At 37.8% G+C, this 11,076-nt stretch overlaps 1 protein-coding gene across 2 annotated transcripts; it reads right to left on the bottom strand.

The window, feature by feature from the left end:
• Nucleotides 1-3,118: 3,118 nt before the first annotated feature.
• On the bottom strand, nt 3,119-10,396 carry LOC113113575 (sterol-4-alpha-carboxylate 3-dehydrogenase, decarboxylating-like). 2 transcript variants are annotated; one of them, XM_026279843.1, is made up of 8 exons: nt 10,296-10,396; nt 10,026-10,075; nt 9,532-9,693; nt 9,313-9,459; nt 8,638-8,766; nt 8,404-8,546; nt 5,017-5,119; nt 3,119-3,691 (listed from the first exon to the last, which is right to left on the bottom strand). In XM_026279843.1, exons 1-8 carry the CDS (start codon nt 10,357-10,359, stop codon nt 3,359-3,361), a joined length of 1,131 nt encoding a protein of 376 aa, XP_026135628.1. In that variant the 5' UTR covers nt 10,360-10,396; the 3' UTR covers nt 3,119-3,358. The 2 variants fall into 2 exon arrangements, with proteins under 2 accessions (XP_026135628.1, XP_026135629.1); XM_026279844.1 differs by lacking the exon at nt 9,313-9,459.
• Nucleotides 10,397-11,076: the final 680 nt, after the last annotated feature.

Below are 11,076 nucleotides of genomic sequence, written 5' to 3'. Positions count from 1 at the left end.
GAAAGCAACGCCTGTCTACGAACTGCTTACATAAACTTGTCAATGATAACTCAGTGTTCATTGGAGGTGAACGGCTGAGTCAGGGTTTTTTAAATGGAGACTGTGGGCCTCATCCAAACCACGCAGTCTCAAGTGTGTACAGTGTGTGTGTATATACAGGGTGTGTTCAGTCTCTAGGATACTCTGCTGCCCTCAGACGCACTCACACCCCGTCAACATGAGAGCGAGCTAACAGGCCTGGTGTGGTTTCACCAGGGGCTACACCTGGGACGGGAACAGGTTTGGCGACTGTGAGTCACAGCGATAGCGATTCATATCTGTGAGAGGAGAATCTCAGCCATCTGAACAACACCCCCACCTCCCATCCAACGCCTGCAGGAGGAATGCCAAAAATGCAACATTAGTGAAACATTGCTGTCATGTCCTTTGTGCAAGATAAAATGCATCACTAATGGGTGACTGGCTTGACATAATAATAGTTCTCTTCATATGCGACTGAAGTAGATTTTGTAGAGGAGGTGGAAGTGGGCAGAGAAAAATACTTACCAATAATTACTCTTAACAGATACAAGAGGGATCATATGTCATTGTGATTACATTTCTAATTACATTATTTGTAAATAAAGCAATAAATCTCAAGAAGCCATGGTTTACAGTGAATTTATAACAGCTAAGAGACATTTTTCAGTAAGATGTGAAGCAAAGTGCACACAGCCCCCAAAAAATGTATTCACTGTAAATCGCGGCTTTAAGAGGATTGTTGCTTTTATAAAACGGTTATTCCATATACATAGTAAGGTTTCACAGAATAAAACAGAGCAAATAACGTGAAATGATATTAATAAAAACAGTACTCTTTTGCTAAACAATATAGTTCTTTAGAAACAGTTGTGGTTACAACAAAGTGGTTGCCGAGCAACACACAGGAGTAAACAAAGGTGTATTTGTAGAATAATTTACAACAGCTTGGAACTTGGCTCAGCCAATCAGAATCAAGGACCGGAACTATCGGTTTTATAATTAGAATTTTGTTAAAGGGGGGGGTGAAATGCTCGTTTTCACTCAATATCTTGTTAATCTTGAATACCTATAGAGTAGTACTGCATCCTTCATAACTCCAAAAAGTCTTTAGTTTTATTATATTCATAAGAGAAATATAGTCTGTACCGATTTTTCCCGGAAAAACACGAGCGGCTGGAGGCGTGACGTGTGGGCGGAGCTAAAGAATCACGAGAGCCAGTAGGCTTTTGTGTTGAGAGCGTTTGGAAGCTGTGACATTATCGTGAGGACAAAACCATCATCCAAAACAAACTATGGCTAACAGTCAGATTCAGCCGTTTATTTATGATCCAGAATCAGATCCCGAGGCTGAAACTGAACGAGAGCAGCAGCAACAACGACTCGCTCCGAGCGGGGCTCGAACCCGGGTCTCCAATGGGAGGCGGACTCACTAACAAGAGGCAGAGATATTTGAAGCAGTTTTACTCACCGCCTGTGGTTCCAACACACTATCGTGACCACAACGCTCTCGCTCTGATCGGTGAATGCCTCTGCTCTCAGTGCTCTGCTATACGGGAGCGCGCGCTCTTCCGGCAGAAGTGCCTCAGGACCCATATAAGGAAATTCCGCTCCATCTAACGTCACACAGAGCCATACTCGAAAAAAACTTTCCGAAACTTGTGACAAACCGGAAGGAGTATTTTGGGAACAGAAATACTCCTTCAAATGTACAACTTAATTTTTGAAACTTTGTCCATGTTTAGCATGGGAATCCAACTCTTTAACGGTGTAAAAAAACTCAGTATGCATGAAATAGCATTTCACCCCCCCTTTAATTACAAATACTTAATGCAGTAACTGATAGCAAGGTAAATTTAATTGTACTGCAAAAAAAAATAAAAATCTTTCCTTTTCCCTAATAGAATAATCTGTGAAAATTCTGTCACCATTTACTCACACTCATGTGATTCCAAAGTCATAAAACGTTTGTTCATCTTAAGAGCATAATTGATGATATTCTCACTTATTCTCTCTTCACTTTTGGTCATTGTTCATTGAAAATCTGCACATCTAAAATTTCAACACTTCCCTGTGTTAAAGGCATGGTCAATGCCTATTTATAAACATGTCAATCCATATTCATAAACCATGAATTCATATGGAGTATGTTTACACTGTCTTTTTGTGGCATCAGTGCTTTGGTGGAATGGAATGTTTCTTATAGTTTTTTGATGAAAACATGAGGACAGAGAGTAAATGAAGGCAGATTTGTTTTTAATTTTTGCTAATTAAATCTTAAATTACATAAATATAAAGTAAAAAGTTTACATACACCTTGAAGAATCTGCAAAATGTTCATTATTTTGCCAAAATGAGGGATCACACAAAATGCGTGCTATTTGGTAGTAACCTGTATTAGATATTTCACATACAAGTTGTTTACATACAGTACACAAGAAAAAACAATAGTTGACTTTATGAAAATGACCCCGTTCATTCTTAATACTGTGCTGTTGCCTAAATGATCCACAGCTGTTTTTTTGTTTTTTTGATAGTTGTAAGTCCCTTGTATGTCCTGAACAGTTAAACTGCCTGCTGTTCTTCAGAAAAATCCTTCAGCTCCCACTAATTCTTTGGTTTTCCAGCATTTGTGTGTATTTGAACTCTTTCCAACAATGACTCTTTGATTTTGAGATCCATCTTTTCACACGGAGGACAACCGGGGAACTCATATGCAACTATTACAGAAAATTCAAACACTCACTGATTCTCTAGAAGGATAAACACTGCATTAAGGGTGTGAAAACTTTTGAACAAAATGAAGATTTTATTTTTATTTTTTAATTCTGTCTAAATATCATATTTTTTCATTTAGTACTGCACTGCAGAAGCTAAAGATGATACAAAAAAACCAAAGTAAAATGTACCCTGATCTTCAAATTCAAAATGTTTGTATGATCCCTCCTATTTTGGTAAAACAATGAACATTATGGAGATTCTGCAGAGATTCTGCATTCTGAACTTTTGACTTCGACTGTGTGTGCAAAACATCACATTACATAAGTAAAACGGGAAGCGAATTCCATTTCATTTAAAGTCTCCAAAAAAAGTAACATGACACCATTAGAAAAATTTATTTGAAATGTATACTGCAAAGTTTCGAAAAACTGAACAGCGGTTCCATAAACTCTGTGCATGACGTTACATCCTGATAAAAAGGTGCATCTAGAATAGGAATGATTAAGTGCACTGCTAATAGTGCCTAGTAAACAATGGTAATCCAACAGATACATGCAAGGCTCATATTGCAGTTCAGCAAACAGTAATCTGTCAATCACTCTCCATCTTGACTTTGGCGTTACGCTCCCTTCCCCAGATGTGGGTAGCTCTCCACAGTGCGAACTATTGCCTCTCGTAAAGGCACCAGGGGCTGGTAACCCATGTGTTTCTTGGCCCGAGCGCAGCTGTAGTAGTGGTGGGTGCCAGCCAGAGCGACTCTCATAGGGGTGAAGGTGGGCTTGATCTGGATCAGCGGCCGCAGCAGCACAGTCATCAGCCACAGCAGCAGGGCTATCCCATACACCAGTGTGTAGGGCAGGTGGTATCGAGGAGCACTGTAGCCCAGACCCTCCAGAATCTGTGACATGAAGTCCCAGAAACGCACCGGCTCGTCGTTGGTTATGTGGTAAGCCTGTTAATATGAGAAGACTGAAAGTGAAACTTTTGCTTCAGCTTGGTTTAAATCATTGGTCTCAAACTCAATTCCTGGAGGAGTTTTGCTCCAACCCTAATCAAACACACCTGATCCAGCTAACCAAGGTAACGTCCAAGCAGCAGGTGTGATGTAGAGCTGGGGCCCTCCAGGAGCTGAGTTTGAGACACTGGTTTAAATGGTTTAAAAGCCAAATTAAACTTGAAGTGAAATCTTATCGGCAGAGCAGAGCTGGCTAATTACTCACAAATTATAATCCATTACTGATTCCAAATTACATGACAAAAAGTGTATATTACACATTTATAGGTCATATAATCAGACTACTTTTGACCCATCTCGTTTATTACATTGATTTAAATTAGTGCATCCAAAAGTGTCTGTTTACATAACATATGAGTGGACTGTTTAGATTTATTATGTATATATGAATACACACATGCATGCATATTTTTAAGAAAAAAAGTGTTGTTTATATATTAAATATATTTTTATATAATAGAAATTATATGAATATAAATATACACCTATAAATATTTTCTAAATATATACTGTATGTGTGTTTCTATAAACATAATAAATATACACAGTACACACACATATATTATGTGAACAAAAACTTATTTTGCATGCAATTAATCATTTGACAGCACTAATTTAAGTATAATAATCTTGTACCATATTGATATAAACATAGAGAGATATTCCATTCATTGTTATTAACAACATGAAGTGCATGAAGTCAATGCATCTCAAACTGGGGGGTGTGAAGCAACTGCAGGGGATCTGGGAGTTTAATGAACACATTTTCAAACAGAGAAAGTGCTGCTATGTCAAGGTTGCTGGCAAGGCTTGCGGCAGCATTTTTGCTCTCTAATGTTCAATGAACCATTACTTAATGGCTTTAGCTCCTGAGGTTTGTGGATACTGACAGTTTTGGCTGGCTTAGATGAAAAAACACTAACCCAACTGTGCCAAGCTCCTATTGGCCATCTCACGTCTTACCAAAAACAGCTTTTGACTTTTTAACACATTTTCTAAAGCGGTTTTCAATTTTCCAAAACTGAATAATTAGATGACAAAACTCAAGGTCTCTAAGGATGTGACCGCAAACTCTTATCAGAGATTTGAGTGTTTCTGATATTAATGTATTTCCCTGGAAATGGGAAACCAAAACGTGATGCATCATTCAAGTGGATTGTGTACACATCACACACACACACACGTGGGATCTACGAATGCACGTCTAGAAACATCTCTCACTCATTCAGTTTCTCTCAAACTCTTTCACACACATTCCATACCTGACCGCAGAGCGGAGAATCAGCCTTGAGGTGTTCAGCTGCTAAAATATGCCCATGAACTACATTCTCCACGAAGGTGAAGTCCACCAGATTGGATCCATCTCTAAAGAGCAAATCAAGAATTAGACAGCACTTGATTTTCAGATTCAATTTCTAATTTAAAACAAGGACATCCAACAAACAATGAACCGATTCTAGATGGTGCACTGTGTCACTGATCAAGATGCTTTCTGGATCATTCTCAAAACATGCTGCAGGACATGATCAGCAGGTTTTGTTCATGCCACCTTGAATGCTGCCATTAAAACAGAGGAGTCCAGTCCTGCTCCTGGATGGCCACGTCCTGCAGAACTCAGCTCTTACTCACTGGTCTGGAAGTTTCTAGTAATCTTAAAGGCCTTGATTGGCTGATTGAGGTGTGTTTAACTGGGGCTAGAGCCAAGACGCCTTCCAAGAGCAGGACTGGACAACTGTGCATTGAAGCAAAAGGATTGGTAGAAAAAAAAAAAAAGTACTTTTAGTCAAAACACATTTAACCCTATGGGCCTCTTTGGTCATTTTTGACCGAAAAAAAAAAATTGTATTTCAAAATTTTTTAAATTGTGGATTCATTGGAATGAGATGACACTTGGTGACTTTTGTCACATTAGCTATGTGAACACACACCAAAAAAATCATGAACATGATTCAGATATGTTAAAAGCTCAAAAAAAAAAAAAAGTCACAGTTTTTCACAGTCAAAAATGACAGACAAAGGAAATGAATGAAAAAAAAAAAAACAAACAAACATGACATCTCAGAGAATCTTCTGGCTGTACAAACTACTAATCAGCCACTGTGCAGAACAAAAGAGCACAGCAATTTACTGTTTCAACATGAAAAAAGTATTTAAAAAGAAGAAATACATAATTAAATCAATAGAAATATAGTAATTCTAATGGAAAAAATGCTCATTATAATTGTATAAATATTGCATAGTGTCATAAAATCCTCTCAAAATTCTAAATAATAATAAAAAATGTATTTGTTAAACAAAAATAAATTAGACTGATTTTCCTGGAAATAAAAAAAGTAACATTTCAAGGCTTCGGTCACTTTTGACCAGCACAGGAACACAGTGTGACCCCTGAACGAAGAGGCCCAGAGGGTCCTGGACCACCCTGGTTAAGAACGCTTGGTCATGTTGAGCTTTTTGGATCAGCAGAGGTGCTCTCCCTCGAGTCAGCTACACAGTTTACCAACAGTAGTATTATCAATGAATAATCTGAGTTATTTCTCAAGCAAAAAGTACAAAACAAATAAAAAATATTTATGACTTCAGTTTATATAACACTTTAATTCACCTGTACAAGCCACCAGCTTTCTCTACTGGCATCAGATCAACCACTGAGAAGCCCATACGGCTCAAAACAACATATCCATAACAGTAAGAGATCGGACACGGAGCACTGCCAGATTCACATTTTCCAAATCACAACCATACTGTGGTTCAGTACAGAACATAACAAAACAACTCTTAAACAACTCTGATTAACAAACATTAAAAGGTGCTAGTTTCTGTCAAGCATTATGACTGTATAAACATCATATGAATTACTGTTTAGAAACACAAAAACAATGTCTGTTAGCTTTTATGTGCTCCTCTTTCTTTGCACAGAAGACACATGCATTCAGCTGATCCAACACTGTACCTGTGCTGTCGTGATGCTTCAAACACGCCTGGCTCAGATGTTTCCGCTCTATATCAACACTTCGTTTCAATAATACTTTTTAAAGGATCAAATAATTGATATCGGGTTTCACTTTTTTTTTTAATTTAACTCCACAAACACTGTGTGTGTGGGACTAACAGAAACTGAAGACGAATCATCATTCTGACAAGCTTATGGTTTAAACCTACAGAAGCTGAACATGGAAACTGGCATTTAATCATTTTTAACCCTGTCTAAGAAATCTAGGCTTAAGTCTCTAAATCTAATGATGAGATATAACAACAAGCATTAAAGTTTTAATTTCAAACAATAATTTCACTATGATTTCAACTTTTGACATGGCCTTACTCAGTCTATATTAAAGGTTTAGTTCACCTGAAAATGCAAATTATGCTGTGTTTTACTCACCTCAAATGCATCCTGAGTGTATATGACTTTCATCTTTCAAATGTAATAATAATCCCTTGAATCTAGCTTGCACTCACTGTTGAGAGGAGCATGATGTATGGAGTCAGCTTTGTGCATGCGCTGCTCAGAAGTGATGCACGCGGAAACACAGCGCAGAGATCAAAACAAAAATTTTGAATATGAATATTTTTTAAACAAGGCCTTTGTTCATCTCCTAGAGCCGTGTGAGACACTTTTTTTATGGAAGGGCGCTTTTTATTTAACTTCTTTTGGACCGATGCATGCAATAATAATCACTGACTGCAATGATAGAGCTTGAAAGATCAGAGACTATTTTTAATATAGGATGCCTCGGGGCTGAATAAAAAACTGCCTAATTTTCATTTGTAACCCTTTAAAGACATCAAGGCTACATTTTTTACAGAATGTCCTTTATCTTATGAAGTATGATTTCATGTAGACAGATAACAGTAAACTTCAGCTGAGTTTCCACAGCTAGGGTCACAAATGTATTATTATTATAATTGAATAGATTACATCCATTTGGAAATCATCCACCAGACTCAAGGGTAGCTCTGTCACTGTTCTGAACACTTACTGCTCTTCTTCATAACGTCACTGGGTAAGAAAACACATCTACAGTAGGTAATAACGGTTTAGTTGGGTTCTGGTGCAATACTATGGGAACCTTTTGTTGTTTTTTGACTCTGAGAACAATATTCTTTATTGATATTGTCAGTTATTCTCCTTCTGTGTTGACTAATATTACCTCCCGGTGCAATGACCTGCCCAACCAGCAAAAAACACATCTCTTTACTAAAAATAAATGTAGAATTGCACTCTATTCTTTTACTAACTGCTTGTTTTCTTTAAAAATAAAATACTAAAATAACACTAGCTTCTCTATTCTTTTTGCATTCTATTTGTTTTCTTGTATTTATTATATAATTAACAAAAAGCAAAAAAAATGGCCTCTAAAACTAGCTTGTGCTTTTTTTTCTATTCTATCTGTTTTCTTTTTATTATATAATTAACATTTTATAAAAGTCTTGTTACGTGTACTGCATACTGAGCCTTGCTTGCTTATCATTGCTCTTTTGTTGATTTTGATTGCCTCATTTGTAAGTAGCTTTCATCCAAAGCGTCTGCTAAATGACTAAATGGCACTTCAGACAGTGTTTCCTGTAACAGAGCGTCACCTTGTGGATCAAACGAGTCTCTGCAGCTCTGTTCTAGACCTCTGTAGCAGAATGGCACGGTCGCTCACCCGATGATGAACTTCATCTTTCCTCTGCGGGCCGTATCTACCAGGATGGGCACTAACTGAGGGTCCCGGGGCCCAAAGATGCCATGGGGTCGAATAGCGACAGTGAGGAAACCCTTGTCTTTACTGCAGGCCTCCAACACCAGCTGGAACGGAGAGCGATGATTGTAATGCACATCATTTACATTCATCTGAGAAGAGAGCAGAAGAGAGGGAGATGATATGATTCACACCCACCTTTTCCTGCTGGATTTTAGTCTCTGTATAATAATCAATTGGCTTTTTTGCGTAAGGCAGATCCTCGCTCCCGTTCATGATGTCAGTTCCTTCAAACACCACACTAGCGCTGCTGGTCAATATCAACTTCTGCAAAAACACCATGAAGGAATATTCTCAATTAGCACAGAAGATCATTATAAATCCCTCGCTGAACAGAGATGAAGCAGAAAACCCTTGATGAATATTGTTTAAAAGTTTAACAGTGTTAAATGTATCAATTAAATGCATGAAAATACTTTAGTATGAAGGAACTTACATTCCAAAACCATTAACGAATAACAAGTTGAAGGTTTTTTCTTTTTTTTTTCATTATATATATTTTATATATTCAGTTAAAAGTAGTCACTTGTTTATTGTGGTTACATTTATTTAATCAAAAATACAGTAATATTGCGGAGATATTAGCACACTTTATTATTACCATTACTCCCAGTCTTCAATGCTGATTTGCTGCTCAAGTAACATTTCTGATTATTATCAGTGTTGAAAACAGTTGTGCTGCGTAAACGATCGATCATTTGAACCCATCCTTGTAGAATAAGTGTACTTTTATTTATTTAATGTCCCTGACTTTGAGGTTTTGAATAGTAGTGTGTATTTATTGCCCCATCGGCTGACACACATGATTGGTACCTGTACTCCTGCCTCGAGACAGGCCTGTATGACAGTCCGTGTCCCAGCGATATTAACCCTGTGAAACAGAGCGCGGTCATCGCTGGCTGGAGCAGGTGAAGCACAGTGAAACACTACAGACACTTCTCTCAAAGCCCCCAGCACGGCCTGAACAAGACATCAGGAGGATAGTAAGGAAGGGTAACTGATTCTGCCTGATCTAAACCGAACAGTCCTCACCTGTCTGTCACACAGGTCCCCTCGGTGAAACAGCACTCCTGGAAGATCATAGGCCTGTCTGATATCAAACACATTCACGGTGTATCCTCTGTCCACTAGACGCTCCACGAGGTGCCTGCCCAAAAACCCAGATCCTCCGATGACTGCACAGCGCTTGCTGCTCTGCAGGTGTTCAACAACATCAAAACAAGCTGGAGTTATGCTCACTGTCCCTTGTCTGGCAGAAGAACATATCTACAAACCATGTAGAGCTTTTAACACTGATAAACATGGGGCAGAAAATACAAGCATGCACAAAAGACAAAAAAAATGTAAAAAAGGAAATGGGATGCGTTGTGACCAGTGTGCACTGCATATGTATAAATGCACAGTATGGAAACTGTGGAAATTTAAATGGAAATCAAAAGTGCATTGATATTAATGTGTTGTCACAATACTGCGCATGCGCGAATCCATGCAGGTGTTTTAAGTGTAACTACTATAACGTTACTCACTGCTTTCATACGAGTCGCCATGTGTGGATCTCTCAGCTCCCGACAGCAGTCTACAGATTAATAAACAATATTAATAATAGCTAGAGTTCAAAACCATGTGACTATAAACTATTTGCCGCACAGTATTTTCTAAAATGTTAGCTTTTAAACTGAATGAACTGTTCACTGAAACCAAATTTACTTTTTCGGTCTAGTTACGTTCGAAGCACAATATATAAATAGTTTTTTTTTTTTTTTTTTCACTGTAAAGTTCAGTTAAGCAGCACTCACCTGTATATCTCACACTAGGGCTACAGCAGTGATGATTGATTACGAAGGAAAGACGCTGAGCCATGGGCAGAGAGCGGAGGGAGCTCTGATTGGTCGAGCCAACTATCAGGAATCAACCTGACAAGTGCGTCTAACCAATGAGAGAAGGGCTACGTCAAAGAGCGCCACTACGCCAGCCAATCAGTAAAACGAACTCACATCACCGTGACATCACAATGTCTATGTACGCCTTTTTATCATAGACAGTAAAAGCTTTTTATACAGTTTATGTGTACGCCCTTTTATGTGATTTTAATTTTTGGTGAATTTATTTATTTGGGATATTATAGTAAAATTTAAGATAGACCTTTATGAGATATGCAAACAACAAAACGTAAATAACAAAATGATTGGCTGAATTCCAAAACCATGCTACTCTATTTCTGCTAGATGTCGCCTTGGGATATATATCTATGTGTAAATATAAGACTAAGGCTATAAAGATAGCATGGTAGTAAGGGAAGTTTTTATTATTATCCACTGTCTGTGTAACTAGAAATACCATACAATCAGAAATGGATGCGACGAAAAATGAGTGTGTATGTTTAAAAATAAAATAAATAATATAGTCTCAAGTTTTGGAATAAAAATAGACATGAATTGGATACTACTTTATCATCGCAGTTTGTTGTTTAAAGAAGCGTTCTGTACGACATTACGAATCTTATTTATTCTTATTGATTAATTAGATTACCCGGAAGCTGCTATCTGTAGCGTCTGGGAGCGTGATTCAATTATTATT

The sequence above is a fragment of the Carassius auratus genome, chromosome 14 (genome assembly GCF_003368295.1).
Source record: "Carassius auratus strain Wakin chromosome 14, ASM336829v1, whole genome shotgun sequence".
Taxonomy (NCBI): Eukaryota; Metazoa; Chordata; class Actinopteri; order Cypriniformes; family Cyprinidae; genus Carassius; species Carassius auratus.
This window is presented reverse-complemented; position numbering and strand designations above follow the sequence as displayed.